The following is a 19,917-nucleotide window of genomic DNA, read 5'->3' as shown; positions in this document are numbered from 1 at the left end:
AAAATCAAATTAAAACTATTCAGGTGTTAAGAACCTGCCAAGCATCGTAAAAATCTCCAAAACAGAGTATTTCTTACTGAGTGGCATCTCTTTCCTTGATTACTATCTGCCCGAATGTTGGTAATGAAGCCACCAAGTCGGTATGGCTTCAGCATAGAAAGTGGTGCTGCCTCTCAGAGCAGTCATTCAAGGTACCTGCTGCTCTTCGATTATAATTCTTTCTGTAACACCCCCAGGTTGGTAATCCTACTATCAGTCCTACCAACAATCTCGTTTAGTCAGATTGACTCCTTCTGATTTCACTGAGAATTACATATTGGAATGCAGTCTTGGTCTCCCGAAGCAACCTATGTGTATTCTGTGTACATTGCAATGGTGCTTCCATGTCTTAATATTTGATTCAATTAATTACTATAATGTAAATAATGTAACCTGAAATTTAAAAATGGTTAGCATAGCTCCACCCATCAACACTTAGATCTGAAAGAGAATAATAGCAGTTAGCAGTTAGACTTATATACCGCTTCATAGGGCTTTCAGCCCTCTCTAAGCGGTTTACAGAGTCAGCATATCGCCCCCAACAACAATCCGGGTCCTGGATGCCCACCAAGCCATGCCCACAGAACTGGTAGTAAATTTTTTGGAATCCCATCACTGATGTGGTGGCTTCATCCAAGATCCCAGAGGAGAAGTAGGGATATACATTGCTGGTGGAGAAGATCTGGTCTTGGAGGAAGGATTGGGCAGAAGACATAAAACATAAAATGTCTTCTCTGCCTTGTTTTCTGTGTTAATTGCCATCACTGCAAAAGCAATGTACCTCCAGTTCAAAAAAATAACTCTGTACCAGAGTAACATCAATTTTCCCATCCCCAAAATTTTGATGAGGAATACTTTAATCTAACATTGTTTGTCATCTTATTAATGGCATCATAGATTACATATGTTTACATGTTGAACTACATTTCTCTGGATAATAGTACTCTATAAACAATGACTTATAAACCACAATAGCTAAGTCCATACCATCTGGTGAGTCAAAATGTTACGGCTTCGCTTCATTTGTAAATCTCCTAATTCATTCTAGATAAACTGGAATGATAGGAGTGCAGGTTGGATTTAAACCAGAGAGAATTGAATTATCTGTAGAATCACCTCTATGTATCCATATCTAAATATAGTATTATAAGTATTTCTACTTATAATATGCACACTCACATTTTTGGTGCTATTATTATTAGGTGATATTTTGATATTATTATTATTATTATTATCGTTATTATTATACAATTGTATCACAGCGGCCAGTTGTTTCACCGGATTTGGCATTGGTTACTAGTCGGGCCCCAGCCAGGGGTTTAGGACGTCATAACGTATTTTCGTAATATGCATGCAGATCCAAGCAGTGCGGCTTTTTGCATTTGACTGATGGTGATTTTGTCAATTTTTAACTGTTTTAAATGTAATTCCAGTGCTTTGGGAATAGCACCCAGTGTGCCAATTACCACTGGAATTACCACTGCTGGTTTGTGCCATAGTCGTTGAATTTTGATTTTTAAGTCCTGGTATTTTGCGATTTTTTCATGTTCCTTCTCGGCGACCCTGCTATCACCTGGTATTGCGATGTCTATGATTGTGACCTTATTTTGTTCAACCAGAGTGATGTCTGGTGTATTATGCGCCAGTATTTTGTCCGTTTATATGCAGAAATCCCACAAGATCTTGACCATCTGATTTTCGGTGACTTTTTCAGGCTGATATTCTCACCAGTTTGTTGCTGTTTTAATATTATAATTTTTGCACAACTTCCAATGGATCATTTGTGCTACTGAATTGTGCCACAATTTATAATCAGTCTGCATGATTTTTTTACAGCAGTTGAGTATGTGATCAACAGTTTCATCAGCTTCTTTGCAAAGTCTGCATTTGGCATCATCAGAGGATTTTTCGATTTTGGCCTTAATGGCATTTGACTGTCAAATGCAAAAAGCTGCACTGCTTGGATTTGCACGCATATTACAAAAATATGTTACGACGTCCTAGGCCCCTGGGTGGGGCCCAACTAGTAACCAATGCCAAATCCGGCGAAACAACTGGCCGCTGTGATACAATTGTATAATAGTAATAATAATGTCTTAGCTGTTTTGGATACAATGCAGCATATTATTTAAAATAATTTGCACTATGAAAGTATGGGTCACACTTTGGGGGGAAAAAGCAGTTCCAATACATTTATTCGATTTTGTTATTTAAAACTAGCTATCATTCCACGATCAGTTGACTGAAATTTAATAAAGGCCCTGTTAATTTGTAGGAAATCCAGCGGATGCAACTTTTCTTGAATGCATTAATAATTAGGATTGTTTTCATCCTGCAATTTACTTTTAACCACCATGAGTTCTGGAAAAATATTCTATCGAGGAAGTTTTTTTAGGAAACTAAGTGCTTTAATTACCCAGTTTCTTTTATTTTTTTCTCTTTGCTTGCAGTAAAGAGAAAGAAGACAATTCTGAATATTAATGTTTATTTTGACATCATAATTATGATTGTTAAAGGAGAGGGTTCAGTTACAGAGATTATCCAATTATTCTTTTATTTCTAAGCTTGTATACCCGGAAATTCCATTTTAAAATCTTATTTCAAACCTATCTGACCCTTAGTCTCTTTGAACTTTCCAAAACCAGCATTTTAATCACCCCTTTTCCATTAACAAAAACTAGCAATATAAACAATACAAACATTAAAAACTATTAAAAACACACAATAGAATCACCAGAGACCACAGTCATTCAAGAACAGTGCAGCTCCATACCAATCTCTGATCTCCAAACCAGATGGGGAATGAGGTCTTCATGCCATTCCAGAAGACCAGAAAAATCAGGGCCAGCCTGATCTCTGGGAGGGGGAGCAGAATGATGTTCCATAATAGATGAAAAGTCCTCCTTTTGGATCCATCAGATGATATTCTCTACTGGATGAAACAAGTTTCTTCTGCTGGATCTGATGAGATAGGATGGGTCACTGGGTGAGGTGGTCACTCAAATAACTTGGCTCCATGCCATACAGGTTTTTCTAAGTCCTCACCAGCATCTTGAATTCAACCTGGAAGCAAACTGGTAACTAATGCAGCTTGTGGAGCATAACCATAACTGCTCACATTGCTGCATTTTGCAGCCCAGATATGATTACCTGAGTTGTTATAAGATAAACCATGATGACTCTTCCTTTGTACTTACTAGTTATGTCTTTAGAATAGAACAGAACAGAATAGAATAGAATTTTTACTGGCCAAGTGTGATTGGACACACAGGGAATTTGTCTTTGGTGCATATGCTCTCAGTGTACATAAAAAGACAAGATATATTCATCAAATATCAAAGGTACACTTAATGATACACTTAAGTCATAGGGTACAAATAAGCAATCAGGAAACAATCAATATCAATAATCATAATCGTAAGGATACAAGCAACAAGTTACAGTCATAATTTATTGCACTCTAGTGAGTGTCCAAATATTGGCAGCTAGATTTACAGCTTTGGATCACCGTTTTGTGGTCGATCCCACATGTTCTAAATCTTAAATCTACTGTATTATTGTTTGAGACACCGTCCGAATGACTTTGGTTTATTTAGGTTGATCGCTTTCCCAGAACTACAAAATGTCATATTTAATCTCTCACACACATCATACTCACCTATATTGTTATGTTTAATTATTTTAACAGCCTGTGGTATTGTGAAATATGTAATTATAAGCATAATGAAAGAGCAGTAGCGTGCATGGTTGGCATGCAAAATATTTCCTGATAGCTTTCCACAGGGATAAAATAGAAGTTTGTGTAAGGCAGGAAAATTGCTTTCAATTCATGTAGTTCAGTCTTTCTTAACTCGGTCCACTGCAGTTGCATAACTTTCATAAGCCTTTGTGAAGATTCTGCAGCATTGGGTAATATGTTAAATAGACAGAAGCTGTGATGTACCAAAAGGTGCTTTTTAAGACATATATGCTATATTTAACATATTTAAATATAGCAATATCATTCCTACCTTTTATACTGAGATTTAGCATTCACGAAGACATCTTACATCCTTATGCAACAGAAAGGTAGGGTATTCATTTAAGAATACATAAACAAATAAACAGAAGGACCCAGAGTTCTCATTCTCTCCCTCCATCCTTCCCTTTCTCCCTCCCCCCTCTCTCCCTCCATCCTCCCTCCCTCCCACTACCCCCCTCTCTCTGTACCCCTGTTGGATTTTTTATTATGATGATGGTTGTCTTAGTCTGATCTGTCCATGTAGTTGTATATTTTATAACTTTTTGTAGGCAATACTGGTTTTTACCAGAGCAGATGGATGATAAATTTAAATAAATTATTAGCATAGCATAGCATAGCATAGCATAGCATAGCATAGCATAGCATAGCATAGCATGGCATGGCATGGCATGGCATGGCATGGCATAGCATGGCATACCATGGCATGGCATAGCATAGCATAGCATAGCATAGCATTTACATAGCATTTACATAGCTCAGGGAATCTCCTGTCCCTGGATAATATACTCTGCAACTACTTCGCAGATCAAGGACTCCCATTTCCCAAAGCTGTCCTGAAGGATGTTGATAAACATCTGAAGGTTTAAGGTTAAGTTTTAAGGTTTATTTAGTTTGTATGCCGCCCTATTCCCGAAAGACTCAGGGCAGCTAACAATCTGAATCGGAAGGGGGGTACAAAATAAAAATAAAAAGACAAACAATTTAAAAATACAGCAACAGTCGTAACCTTGGATGGGGCTGGAAAATTCAACAGCCCCAGGCCTGCCGGAACAGCCAGGTCTTATTTGCTTTGTGGAAAACCGGAAGGGTAGTAAGGGTCTGGATCTCGACGGGGAGATCGTTCCAGAAGGAATGCTATTTATTTGAAGATGCTGAGAATCCAGAAGCATCAATATTATTGTTCTTCCTGCAAGTGAATGATACTTTTTGCTACTATAAAGCCCCAGGTATTTCAATGTTATAATTATTTTGTATTATTAATGTAGCCAGCAAGGTTATTGATGTACACACTACATTGTTAATATAGCAGAGTCTTATTTTCTTTTGACCCCCGAAATAAGCACTTGGCCTTATTTTCGGGGAGGTCTTATTATTTTTGAGGTGCAGGAGCAGCGAGCGTGGTCATCTCATGGATGCTGCTGTGTTGCAATATTTTCGGGGAGGGCTTATTTTCAGGGGAGGGCTTTTTTTAGCGCATGCACTCAAAAGTCTGATTGGACTTATTATCTGGGCAGGTCTAATTTTCATGGAAACAGGATAGGTACCACTTTGGTGGGAAGGTAACAGCATTCTGTGCCCCTTTGGCATATAGCAATGCTGGCCACATGACCACAGAAATTGTCTTTGGACAAAGCTAGCTCCCTTAGCCAAAAAATGGATATGAGCACTGTGCCCTAGAGTTGGACATGACTGATAGGGAAACCTTTATCTTTACCTTTTTACAGTTAGATATAGCTTTCATATTATAATTCATGACAGAAATGAGTCACTTCAGATTTGGTCAACATGCGTATTAGCCTTGGTTAAGCCACAACATTTTTACTACAGTGCCGTACAAGTTGGAGGAGGAAGTAAGATAAAAGTACATGTTCATTTGTATTAAAGCACCAGAGAGGTGTATGTAGTTTATGATTGGTGTGTTGTGTTGTTTTCTCAGCTCTGCCAATGTTTCATACGATATTAGTGTTTGTATTAACCAAACACTATGGTTTAACATTTTCTATGATCACAAACTAAACATGGGGCATTATATTATCTTACTGATACTGCATACTGATTGTGTGATTTGTAGAACTTTAGAAAATAATTTCTAAAAGGCTATGTCTTGAGTAACTGAAAAATCCCCCCTTTCTGACTTCTCCAAAAGGAGAGCTTCAGCTTCCATCTATATTTTTCCAACTTTAATAGTTGCTTAAATATACATATTTTGACATCTGGAGTTGTTACAGAGCAACAGGGAAATCTTTTCATCATTTTGGCAGTGGATTGAAAAACTATCTTCATTTGCATTTATGTTACGGTAATTATTCCATGTTCACTTTTGTCATAGGGAGCATATTGCCAAACAGAAAAGTAGAAGACTCAATTATCAATTTCCTGTCTAACACTATTTCAACTTTCCCTCCTCCCAGCCACAAAGGAAGTTTAAATGCTCCACAATAGAGTCAGTACAAATGGAAGAACCTGTTCTTCTTTCTTGAGGCCAAGTATTGTTTCTACTCAGATAAATAAGTCATCAAGTGGTTTGTTGCTTTCCTCAAGAAGTGAGTGTCAGATTTCCGAAAGATGCCCTAATTAATTAATGAACCTCGAGCCAAGTTTCAAAAGAAATCCAGTCATTTATTAGGAACGCCATTTCAGCAATACCCCATTGCAGTCAGATCTGACCTCATTTAAATTATGGCTGAACTTTGCCCCTGTTTCTTCCCTCTCCTCAGTCTGTGTCATAAATCACATTTTCATATGAGGTGCTTGACTCCCAAGCCTGCTGTAGTAATCTGAGATCCAACCCTAGCCAAAGGTATGTGTGGAATGCGCTCCCCCCTTTCTTCACCATGGCAACTTGATAGCAGACATGCAAATGCTTTATGAGTTGACAGTGAGACACATTGTGTGGTACCGTATTTTTCGGAGTAAAAGGCACACCTTTCTCCCTCAAAAAAGAGGCTGAAAATCTGGATGATCTTATACAATGAATACAGCATTTTTTGCCTCCTGAAACCCCACGCCCTTCACCAAAAAGGCCATACAGAGCATGTAGGAGGCTTTCAGAGAGCTCCTGGGGGCTGGGGAGGGAGAAATGAGGAATAAAAGGGGCGATATTTGCTCAATTCCCCCCCAGCCCCCAAGAACACTCTATAAGTCTTCTACAGGCTCTGCATGCATTTTTTTTGACAAAAAATGGAGCCACTTTTGCAAAAAAATGGGCCATTTTTTGCTCATTTTGGGGGGAGAGAACTTATAATCACAATTGAGTCCAAAATTTTGGTTGCTAAGCAAGAACGTTGTTAAGTGAATTTCACCACATTTTCCAACTTGACCACACCTACACGGTCACATGACTGGCAAGCCACTCCCACCCAGTTACATGACTGGCAAGCCACTCCCACCCAGTCACATGACCATCAAGCCACTCCCACAAAACAGGCCACACCTACAGAATAGGATCTAAAAAAAATTTGAAACCCACCACTGGTGCATGTGCACCGCCTTCTGCAGAGCCTCCTGCAGCTGCTGCTACCAGTTGGCTTGAACAGGAGAGAACCAACTGAATACCACCTCTGAAACTATAGGAGCTCCTTTGCTTCTGAAGTAATCATGGGGAAATATCTTTGGTGCTTGTTCATGTATCCTCAGGTAATGGGGCTGAGCCTTAAACATAAATAGCAGCTCAGTTTTTTTAAGAACTCAGCACTTCAAGAGAGGTGTAGGGTCCTTACTGCTCTCTGAAATTGGCTGTTTTCTTGCAAATGTTTCATCACCCAACTAGGTAACATCATCAGTGCTGGAAATGAGTCAATATGTTGCTTTTATATAAACAGAAAACTAACCCAACAACAAGAAGCTGACTTCTTTCTTTAGTTCTATTCCTCCCACCTGCCTATCTTTCTCCTCTCCCACACCCCATCCCTGCCTTTGGCTGCCCTACACAACATGGCCAAGATAAAGCTGCTGCTATATTCTGCCATTACTGCCTATGAAGATCATTGGTGCTCTCTGAGCTTGGTTGTTTTCTTGGATATGTTTCATTACCCAAAATAAATAATATCATCAGTTCTGATGGGTAATAAAATGACTGCAAGAAAACAACCAAGCTCAGAGAGAACCAAGGACCCCTCCCTTCAACTTTGAACTGAAATATTCTCCTTTATTGGTATTACTGCCTATCCAATGCCTCAAAACAACTTACACCTTGTGGAAGTTTTGTAAACTCCAGCATTTAAAGAGAAAAGAAATTGATTTCAGCCAATATGGTATTGGACCTGGGTACTTGAGAGACCGCCTGCTGCCAATTACCTCCCAAAGACCCATTAGATCACACAGGGTTGGCCTCCTCCGGGTTCCGTCTACCAGCCAATGCCATCTGGCTACGACCCGGGGGAGGGCCTTCTCTGTGGCAGCTCCAGCCCTTTGGAACGAACTCCCCGCAGAGATTCGGACCCTCACCTCTCTCCAGGCTTTCTGAAAAGCCGTTAAAACCTGGCTGTGTCGGCAGGCCTGGGGTTGATGAGCTCCCTTCCCCTCTCGACTTGTGTGGCTGTTGGCTTTTTTAAATGCTTGTCTTGTACTTTTGTGTTCCCTTTCCCCCTTTGAGTTGTTCGCCACCCTGAGTCCCGCCGGGAATAGGGCGGCATATAAATAAAACAAATCTCAAATCTCAAATATCCATTTCTCTCTCCCCCTTTTGTGAATGAGAGCATCTTTAAAATGAAATTCAGATTTCAGGGATTATGCAAAAGTATGCAAGTTCATCCATCCCATTAAAACGTGTCTTTTTTTTTTTTTGCTTATTTCTAATATTGTTAAACATTGACACACTGTTTTATAAATACAGTTGTACATTTCTATTATTTATTTGATAGAGAAAGTAAATGTTAATGATTAAAAGTGGTATTGTTAATTCATTGTAATCATAAAAAAATAGTAATTTTGTTGAGTTTCATTTTCTCATTGTAGGGACTCACAGTATTATGAAGTTTGGGAACTCCTGCTTTAAGACTACAAGGGTTGCATGCCAAATCTTTAAGGAAATAGAGGATTGTTTCATGAAACAACACTGGCATTCAGAACATTTTTTTATTTATATAAACATTTAATATCTACATTATAAAGAACATAGTAATATACTAGTGATACCTCAAATTAAGGAAATACATTGATACTGATACATTGACTTGCACTGAAAAACTCTAGGAAAGGAGGACCTCAGGCAGTTTCTTGTTGGAGTCAAAATGGAGTTGGCTTAGATTCCTGAATTCTCAACATATGTACAACCACATTCCCCCTCACATTCTGTATACACAGGAACACAGAAAAATTAGTTATTTCTTAAAGATTTTTTTTCGTTCCACTGCCCTATTCAGTGCCTGCAGGATCAGATGCTGGTTATTTAGAACATTGTATTCACTCAGTTCTATCAACTGATCGTATTCTTCCTCAGTGAATGTCATTGAGTACGTTGAGTATGGATTGTTGTTACTGGAGATGTCAACCTCACCATATTTCATTTCTGACTCAGAGCGTTTGACACCTAAAAGAGGGGGAAGGGGAGAGAATGAAATATAAGTTGCCCAAATTAAAACTTACTATAAAGATAGTTTAGATTTTCCTTAGAGGTTCGTTTGATACATATCAAGAATTATTTGTACTAAGATTTGAACTGGGGAGTCCTTGGTGATCTCTGAGCTTGGTTGCTTTCTTGCAGACAAGTACAAAACTAGGTAATATCGTCAGTGTTAGTAAGGAATGGGGTAGTTATTCGTACTGATGTTACCTAGTTTGATAATGGATTTTTTTTACAAAAACAAAGAAACAAAGCAAGTAAGCTCAGAAAGAACCAAGGCCCTAAAGTTCATTTCAATGTACAAGCACTCTTGAAACAGAGAAGAGGCAGGTCTGTACACAATGACAATACAGCCTGTGTTTTCTAATAAAAAAGTTTTTTTTAAGATGGATTTTATTTAAATCAGATTATCATCAGTGTCTACTAGGGATGTAGACCAAAGTACTGCATCTACTTGTAATAGCAATTTGAGGCTATTCTGTTTTAAACTTTTATTGATTATTATTCATATACTTGAGAATTGTCTTTTTAAAAAGTGTTTTGAAAAGAGGATTTATGCATGTATTTTGTTAGATAGATGAGAGGGAGAGAGGGGCAGAAAGAGAGTGGGAGGGAGGGAGATGTCTTCCAGTGTACAGATACATTTGGATATTGGCTTTGGGATTTTTGGTTTTTAGAAGATCTTTTGCAAAAGAAAAGCACATGATCTAAAATAGAGGCTCCATGCACCTTTCTCCACTCCATTTCTCTTTGTGTCTCCTTTGATTCCATTCATATTCAAACTAATCTCAAGGTGCTTCAGTTATAATGCTGGATTATGGGTCAAAGTCAACATGGCTAATACATCTGGGGACACTACCCCGTTTCCCTGAAAATAAGACCTCCCCAGATAATAAGCCCATCAGGCTTTTGAGCGCATGCACTAAAATAAGCCCTCCCCTGAAAATAAGCCTTCCCCAAAAATATGCAACACAGTAGCATCCATGAGATGACCACGCTCGCTGCCTCCTGCACCTCAAAAATAATAAGACCTCCCCGAAAATAAGGCCAAGTGCTTATTTCAGGGTCAAAAGAAAATAAGACTCTGTCTTATTTTCGGGGAAACATGGTATGTTTCAGAATATATTTTATATAGCATCTTTTTTGTTTCATCACTCTTAATCATTGCTATATTAACAATGTAGTGTGTACATTAATAACCTTGCTGGGCTACATTAATAATAAAAAATAATTATAACATTGAAATACCTGGGGCTTTATAGTAGCGAAAAGTATCATTCACTTGTGGGAAAAACAATAATATTGGTGCTGCTGGATTCTCAGCATCTTCAAATAAATAGCATTCCTTCAGATGTTTGTCATCATCCTTCAGGACAGCTTTGGGAAATGGGATTCCTTGATCTGCGAAGTAGTTGCATGATTGTTCTAGGGGCTAGATTTAAAAACAAGTAAATATAATAATTAGTGCATGGATGAGATGTTAAATATGGCTTTAGAAAAGCAATAGGACGTACACTTTTGCACCTGCTTCATAGTACTTTACAGCATTCTCTAAGTGGTTTACAGAGTCAGCATATTGCTCCCAACAACCTGGGTCCTCATTTTACTGACCTTGGAAGGATGGAAGGCTGAGTCAATCTTGAGCCTGGTGAGGATCAAACTCCTGGTAGTGAACTGAAATAGCCTGCCACACTGCATTCTAACCACTGTGCCACCATAACTCAAGACTGAGGAACATGAGACATTATTGCTGATGTATGCTGGATAATTGAGAAAATCAAAGAATACCTAAATAAATCAATATACTTCATTGATTATAGAAATGACTTTGATTGTATCAATCATGTCAAGTTGTGGAAAGTGCTCAGAAGAATAGAAATCCCCAAAAGTATCTCATTGTCCTCATGAGAAACTTATATAAGGAGGCCACAGTATTGATAGGGCATGGTGAAGAAGATTGGTTTCAGGTTTGGTAAGAAGTATGCCAAGACTATATACTCTCCCCCTTTTTATTCAACCTATATGCTCAATATATATTAAGGGGAAAATGGATTAGAAGAAGATAAGTGTGGTAGAAAATTGGAAGAAGAAAGCTCAATAACCTGTGTTATGGTGAGGATGCTACCATTATCACTGAAAATCTGCAAGCTCCAGTAATAAATGTCAATACGCACAGTGAAAAAATGAAACTAAAATTATTCATAACGAAGACAAACTAATGACAATACAGTAGATAGAATAACATGCCTTGAAACTGATAATAAAGATTTCAAAAGTGGTAGGTAGCTTCTGCCTTTTAGGATCAACCATCAACAGTAAAGGAACAAGGAGGCAACAAATATGCCGTAGACTAGTATTGATAGAGCAATCGTGAACATTTGGAAAATATATTCAAATGCCATGCTTTGTCTACATCTACAAAGATTATAATCATGCAAGCAACCCTTCTATGAAAGCAAATTTGGACTTTAAATGAGCATGGTGCTCATCTATCTTTCTTGGCTGAGGGAGCCAGCATTGTCTGACGACAATTTCCATGGTCATGTGGCCAGCATGACTATGCACCAAAGGCTCACTGAATGTTGTTGCCTTCCCACTGAAATGGTACCTATTAATCTACCTGCTTTTGCATGGTTTTGAACTGCTAGGTAGGCATCATGCCTCCACACAGAGGCTAATATAGCATAAACAGCTAGAAGTTGAAGACTTAACTTCACCAAAATAATTATCACCCAATATCATTACTGCATAATCATTATAAATTGCACACAATGATTTTAGCTGAAAGAATGAAGATGGCTTTATAGAACTTTATCATTAAGATCAGTGTGGAAGAGAGATCTACCTAAAATACAGCTGAACGACCAATTCAGGAATGTATTGGATGTATTAAATCAGCATCAAACATTGATTTTTCTTAATGCAGGAAAGCTCATTCTCTGTTTGAACTGCACTTTTTGGTTTAAAATTTTAGAAGATATGGACATTGACAGGAATTTTAACAAATGGCTAAAATTGATCTGTATTTCACAAAAGATACAGATAACTGTTAATGGAAAAATAACAAACTCCTGTGAGATATAGAAAAGGAACTTGACAGAGATGTCCCTTGTCACCATTGATTTTTATTTTATCTTTGGAAATATTGAACAGAAATATAAGATGAGATGAGAGAATTACTGGAATTCAGGTATGGAGAAATATATGAATTATGTTTGCTGATGACCTGGTGATAATTTTGGAAGATCCACTGGAATGAATCAAAATATTAAAGGAAAAAACTAAAGAACTTGAGGGGGAGAAATCAGCTGGTTTTAAAATTAATAAACAAAAGATGAAGATGTTAACAAAGAATGTTTAAATGGAAAACACAAACAGAATTGATGGAAAAAATGGTTTTCAAATCAAGAAAAAAGTGAAATACTTGTGTGTCACTATGACTTGGTGGCTCAACGGTGAAGACATTGGGCTTGTTGGCTGGAAAGCCGGCAGCCCAGGTTTAAGTCCCGAGCATCATATGATAGGATGAGCTCTTGTCCTCGCCCAACTCTTGCTAACCTAGCAGTTTGAGACCATGTGATGGGATACCCCTTTGATGGGAAGGTAATGGCGCTCTATGATATCATATTGTCCACATGACCACAGAAATGTCTTTAGACAGTGCTGACTCAATGGCCTTGAAACAGAGATGAGCCCTACTCCCTACAGTCAGCAACACTAGAATAATTGAATAATTGTTGTACCAGAATAATTATGTTCAGTCATGGGATGAAATCAAGAAGGACATGTTAAATTGGGAGAAATTACCATTATTGTCATTGTTGGGGAGAGTTTCTATTGCCAAGAATAATGTTTCTGTTTTGAACAATACCATTTATAACAACTGATGTATCTATTAAGCAATGGCAGGAAGATATATCTAAGCTTGTATGTCAAGGGAAAAAACCCAGAGTTAAATATAAAATATTTTAAGATGCAAAGAAATGGGGAGATTTGGATTGCCTGATTGGAAATTGAATCTTTGCAGCCTGCTGTTTAGTCTTAAAAGTTGTATTCTAAATGAGAATGGTTATGAAACCTACCATTGGTATATGATGACTCAATAAAAATTGTCTAGAATACATAAAGATTCTTCAAATTTATGTTGAAAATATGGACAACGTAGAGAGATTTTTTGTCATATTTGGTGGGCTTGTAAAAAAAAAATCCAGAAAAGTTTATATTCATACAATGGTACAATTTTTTTTAACAATCAATTTTCAACTGAAACCTGAACTTTTCTTGCTGGGATCAATGGTCAGTCAATTAGAAAAACAGCATTTTTATATACGATTAATTTGTGATTTATGGGTTTGAAGATTCGAAAGGGTAATTTATGGAAAGAAGAAAAATATGTTGTAACTTTAGACAAGAGAGTGAAATACAAAAGCATAACCACTGTCCAAGAGATCAGAAACTGCTTTTTTATCATCTTTTTGTCAGGGTTCCAAATAACACCTCCAATGAAAGAAGACTCTGAGGCTTGAAGTTCCTCAAACTTCCATTTTATTAGTAATGTCATATTGGCACATCTGGGAAAACTCATATATGAAAGCTTCTAGGTTTTTCCCCACCTAAATGAAAGTTCAAGCCCCTGCCCAGCACCCACATGTCTGTCATATGGCCCAATCAGGAACCGTCCCAACTGGAGATGCCTCCCAGTCATACTCATCCAGGTGCAGGGCAAGATGTCCTTGACTCTCTGAGAAAGGAATGTTATTATGACTATATAGCTCCCATACTCCATATAATCCCCCCTCCCATTTTCCCACAGCATTGATGTTTCAGGCTGGAAGACCCAATGCAAAAAATGGCTTCCAGACCTGACACTTTTCTTTTTTTCCTTTTCCTTTTCTATTTTATTTCTTACATTCATCATTTTTCCTTATTTTCTGTTTCTTTTCTAGCATTTGTATAGTTTTCAGTTTATTAAAAAAAAATCTTCAATAAATGTTATATTGAAAAAAAATAAGCAAATGAAAACAGAGAATCCATATTGAAAAGTAGGATGAAAAAAACAAGAGTTCAAAAGAAATTCTCACCCGTGATTGTGATCCTGCACTGTAATTTAAATGAAGGATAACATCCACCTTTCTTTCTGGTCTCAGCAGTGGAGCAGAGCTAGTGTTGATGAAGAATCCAGTATCTTCCAGAGACAAATATTCTTCGGTTTGTGTTAACTGATTGGGTGAAGAAGAGTCCAGTACAGTGTCTAAAAAAATAAGAGAAATCCACATTCTTGTAATGTATGATGGTTTGGAATTGCCCAAACAAATCCCGCCCCCTGCTCCACCATCCAAAAATTGACAAGTTGGATAAAAATCCATGCAAGCTACTTGCCACAAATGAAAAGTTGGTTCTGATTAGATTTTCAAGCAGCCCTTATGTGTACTGAATTGCTGGAATCTGCTGCTTGAAAAGACATGTGTTTATTTAAATAACTAGCCCATAACTTGGCGTTGCCGGGAATTTATTTATAGTGGGAAAATGTCTGGATCAAATGTAATTTCTAATGTTGGATTTTCCCCCTTACCAGAGGCAGCCCCCTTGTGGAGTACTGTGAAGCCATTACCATGGCAACTCCACTGCGCTGCACAGTAGAAGCCATTTTATGGCAGTACAGTAGAAGCCATTTTAAGGCACAACAGGCTATATCTTAACAGAACACACACACACTGAGGGGTTTTAGGGATGTCTTACCCCCACAATATTTGTTTCCAGAAAGTAAGTCATCTGTGTACCAAGTTTGGTTGAAATTGCTCAAGGCATTCCAGAGTTGTTATGTAATTTGGATTTTATACTGTGTGGTTCATGTGTCACACCATGGATGTGTGTTTGGGGCATAACTAAACCAGAAATACTTTACTTGTTTGTTTTTTTTCAACTTTAAACTTCATATATATTTTCAGTTCACACTACTTGTTTTTTCAACTTTAGAATGAACTGAAAATATATATGTTGATCCTGATTAAAGGCACAGTCATGCTACAGCCCATTTAATCTATATAGGTAGTCCTTGATTTATAACCACAATTGATCCCAAAATTTCTGTTGCTGAGTGAGATTGTTATTAAATGAGTTTTGCCCAATTTTACGACCTTTCTTGTCACAGTTAAGGGAATCACAATAGTTGCTAAATTAGTAACATGTTTGCTAAGTGAATCTGGGTTCCCCATTGACTTTGCTAGTCAAAAGGTTACAAAAGGTGATAAAACAACCCAGGGACATTGCAACCATCACAAACATGAGTCAGTTGCCAAACATCTGAATTTTGATCACATGACCATGGGGATGCTGAAACGGTCATAAGTGTGAAAAATATGGTCATAAATCACTGTTTTCAACGCCATTGTAAATTTTGGACAGTCACTAAATGAACTCTTGTAAGTCAAGGCCTATCTGCAGCTACTGAGGCTTAAGGCATGAAAGCTTCACCAACACACAAATTGTGATTTCATGTCAACAATGCAGAAGTGCTATTCTATTGCCATCTTTCTGAACATTTATTTTCATCTCCCTGATTAGTCATTTGTTGTTTTTAGGAGTTTCTAATTTAAAGTACTAACTGGGCCCAGATCTGCTTAATTTTTGGACATCATGGACGTTCAGCTAATTTTACTGAATCTATCATTGAAGAAACCAATGAAATTACCTTTCCATCTACAGAAGTTTTCATTCTCAAGATAACTATTGTCAAGCTGGAGACCTTTGATGAAATTGTGGTATTGGGCAACTGATAAGCGATCTGTTAGGACATCTCTAAAAGCACAGGATAGCAGTCCAGTTGGGTTGTAGAGATGTGTCTTCAGCTCCTGTGGTTCAATAGTTAAATGAGGCTCTTCATCTATAGAAAATAAATTATTATGAAAGAAACATGTTATTTGTCTAAGTTTGTCTATATTAGATTTTTAATCCTTTGCAAAAGAAAAGATAGTCCTTGACTTACAAACATTCATTTAGTGACTGTCCAAATTACAGTGGCACATTAAAAAAAAGTGACTTCTGATCTCTTTTCATACTTACAACATTTGCAGGCTCCCTGTGGGGTGATCAGAATTTGGATGCTTGGCAACTGGCATGTATTTATGATGGTTACAATGTGCTGGGGTCACGTGATCACCTTTTGTGACCTTCTGACAAGGATAATCAAGGGAAAGCCAGATTCACTTAACAGCCATGTAACTAAGTTAACAACTGCAATGATTCACTTAACAACTGTGGCAAGAAAATGGTGCAAAACTGAATAACTGTCTTTCTTAGCAACATAAATTTTGGGCTCCATTGTGGTCATATGTCGAGGACTACTGTAATTTGTGTAAATATATAATGATCAAGAAGAAAATGTGATGGTAACGCCAATTTTAAAAAGAAGACTTGTTCAACTATGGACTATTTCATTTATCTAAATATACAGTAAATTATTTGTCATAGGAACTGAAAATTCCTTTATCAGTGCAATATTTTATGATTCCTGAGAGTTTTTTTCCTGCATTGTATACATATGGTTTAAGAATATCAGTAACATACTTATTGTACGCAATCAATCAGCAATGGATAAGAGATGGTATTAAGAAACAAATGGGTATATTTGATCTGGAACCAAGTAGGGTTAATATTTTGGATGATTTGGGAAGCCATGGTAAATTTTCTATGAGTGGATTACAGTAACAGTTTGTTAACAGATGATTTTGGAATTTCAATTTTGTATTATTATACAATTGTATCACAGCGGCCAGTTGTTTTGCCGGATTTGGCATTGGTTACTAGTCGGGCCCCACCCAGGGGCCTAGGACGTCATAACGTATTTTCGTAATATGCGTGCAGATTCAAGCAGTGCGGCTTTTTGCATTTGACTGATGGTGATTTTGTCAATTTTTAACTGTTTTAAATGTAATTCCAGTGCTTTTGGAATAGCACCCAGTGTGCCAATTACCACTGGAATTATCACTGCTGGTTTGTGCCATAGTCATTGAATTTCGATTTTTAAGTCCTGGTATCTTGCGATTTTTTCATGTTCCTTCTCAATGACCCTGCTATCACCTGGTATTGCGATGTCTATGATTGTGACCTTATTTTTCTCAACCAGTGTGATGTCTGGTGTATTATGCGCCAGTATTTTGTCGGTTTGTATACGGAAATCCCACAAGATCTTGACCATCTGATTTTCGGTGACTTTTTCAAGCTGATGTTCCCACCGGTTTGTTGCTGTTTTAATATTATAATTTTTGCACAAATTCCAATGGATCATTTGTGCTACTGAATTGTGCCGCAATTTATAATCAGTCTGCATGATTTTTTTACAGCAGCTGAGTATGTGATCAACAGTTTCATCAGCTTCTTTGCAAAGTCTACATTTGGCATCATCAGAGGATTTTTCAATTTTGGCCTTAATGGCATTTGTGCGGATAGCTTGTTCTTCCGCAGCCAGGATTAGTGACTCTGTTTCTTTCTTTAATGTACCTGTTGTCAACCATAACCAAGTTTGTTCACTGTCCACTTTATCTTTTATTTTTTCCAGAAATTGGCCATGCAGTGCTTTGTTCTGCCAACTCTCCATCCTTGATTTTATCACATCTTTTCTGTATTCTTGTTTTGTCTGTTGGGCCTTCAGTAGATTTTTGTTGTTGTTCTTATTATTATTATTATTAGTAGTAGTAGTATTAGTATTTTTAGTATTAGTATTTTTAGTATTATTAGTATTAGTAATAGTAATAATTATTTGTATTATTTTTATACTTTTATATAATTTGTTGATTATTGTTTTTCTTGTTAACTATTTTGTTATTAAATGTTATTAATATAGTATATAGATGACAGGCTAACAATCTGTAAACAGATTTAGTAGTTTAAAGTTTTTTGGCCTGTTTTGCAAGGGGTGGGAAATTAATACTGTTGTATTATATTAACCAGCATTCAATTAGAGAGGACATTCTGTGTATGTGTGTTAGATTTTTCTTTTTAATGTCTTGTTTGTTGTGTTTTTAATTTTTTTTGTCTTTTTAAAAAACATTTTGGAATTTTGTATTTTAATTTTCTTATACACCCCCCCAAACAAAAACCCCATTAATAACAAGAAATAAGAGTGGTATGAGAACAACCTACCAATATTCACAATTTGGTCTTGAGTCCATTTGTGCCAAAAATCCTCGGAACTGTGACTTAAATTCCAGATATACAGCAGATTAAAGGAAAATATGCTGCTCCACATGCCTGCCCAGAAGAATGTACAGAAATTTATTTTTTTGTCTTTTTTCCCATCTCAGTAATCATTAAGCAACTCTTGGAGGCAGTAGAAAACTATCACCGTAGAATCAAATTATTTTCTCTCTTTAATTCTGTGTGCAGTTTACTAACATTTCCTTAATATACCACTACATATTTCTTCCAGATATCACAGCGATCATTGTAGTTGTTGATGGTGGTGCTTTACCTTGGTTGAGAAAGAGTTTGTAGAACTCAGCTCTATTTTGTGACTTTGAACCACACATTAATATATCTTCTTAATATGAATGTGGAAAAAAAATCATGTGAGCATCTGCTTTATTTTAAGACTCACTTGAACAGTTGTATAATGTTTATTATTGAATAGAGTGCATTTGGATGGAAGTATAGTACATTCCAATTTTCAACTATCTCTTATTTTTTAAAAATTAAAATTGCTACTTTACTATAAAGTACAAACCTGCCATTTATTACCTTGCAAATAAGAGATCCGAGTCTCTGGTAGCTTTTTCATTAGATGTCCCATAAAGAATTCACTACCAAAATCTTCAGTCCGAACAAAAGCTCCATATTTTAGTATTCCCACTTCGTAAGGTGTGAATTCCATCCATTCTATAGAAAGAATTACAGCCACAGAGATAAAAGGAAGATCCCCCTCGGTGCATTAACTCCAGTATTAGGTAAGACCAGGCACCTGCATAACAACAGGTTTTTTTTTTTCTGTACTTTTCTGTGTTCTTCCTTCCCTTCCTTGTTAATATTGTTTATTCTGTTTATAATTATAGGCTTTTTTCTTTAATAAAGACTTAAATGATGTGGTATGTATCAGCTTTGTTCTTAATTGCTGTTATTTATATTGGCTCAAAAATTCAATCTAAAAAAGTAAGAAAACTCAGGGCCGTAGGTTGGTCATGGATTTTGAAAAAAAAAAAAAAACACCTGACAAACCTGTTTTATTGTTTGCCATCTGTATGGGTGTGTACATACAGTCATCAGGTTAGAGACATGACAAATTTAAATGTAATAACAGAAGTAATTTTGTGGTCTTAAATATTTATTTGGGAGCATGGAAGGGACATGGCCCAGCTATAAATAACTAACATGATGGCACATTTTATGTGGCTCTAAAACTGGGATGCCCCAAATGTAAAAAGTAGCCTCATCACTGATAATTTACGGAGCAATTGTGCACCAGCCTCTGTTTCTTGGCTTGGAGCTTTTTCTGGAAATTGGAACTGAATGGATTAAACAAGTACATTAAACACCAGCTGAAGATTTCGGACTATTAGACTACTTTTGGTATTATAAGTGT

General features: G+C 37.0%; 1 protein-coding gene across 1 annotated transcript in view; it reads right to left on the bottom strand.

The window, feature by feature from the left end:
- Positions 1-8,857: 8,857 nt before the first annotated feature.
- The window catches only part of LOC106552938 (cytosolic phospholipase A2 epsilon-like), a 34,907-nt gene continuing 23,847 nt past the window's right edge, over positions 8,858-19,917 (bottom strand). The window contains exons 14-19 of the mRNA XM_087722201.1: positions 19,080-19,217; positions 18,486-18,593; positions 16,036-16,227; positions 14,426-14,595; positions 10,593-10,776; positions 8,858-9,311 (exon numbers count right to left, since the gene is read on the bottom strand). Coding sequence (XP_087578327.1) covers positions 9,103-9,311; positions 10,593-10,776; positions 14,426-14,595; positions 16,036-16,227; positions 18,486-18,593; positions 19,080-19,217 — 1,001 coding nt within the window. The 3' untranslated portion in view covers positions 8,858-9,102. The remainder of the gene's footprint in view (positions 9,312-10,592; positions 10,777-14,425; positions 14,596-16,035; positions 16,228-18,485; positions 18,594-19,079; positions 19,218-19,917) is intronic.

The sequence above is a fragment of the Thamnophis sirtalis genome, unplaced genomic scaffold (assembly GCF_051295495.1).
Source record: "Thamnophis sirtalis isolate CommonGarterSnake01/CBP01778 unplaced genomic scaffold, rThaSir2_p1.2 scaffold_1, whole genome shotgun sequence".
In the NCBI taxonomy this organism is placed as follows: Eukaryota; Metazoa; Chordata; class Lepidosauria; order Squamata; family Natricidae; genus Thamnophis; species Thamnophis sirtalis.
The sequence above is the reverse complement of the archived record's forward strand: the minus strand, read 5'-3'. Positions and strand labels throughout refer to the sequence as shown.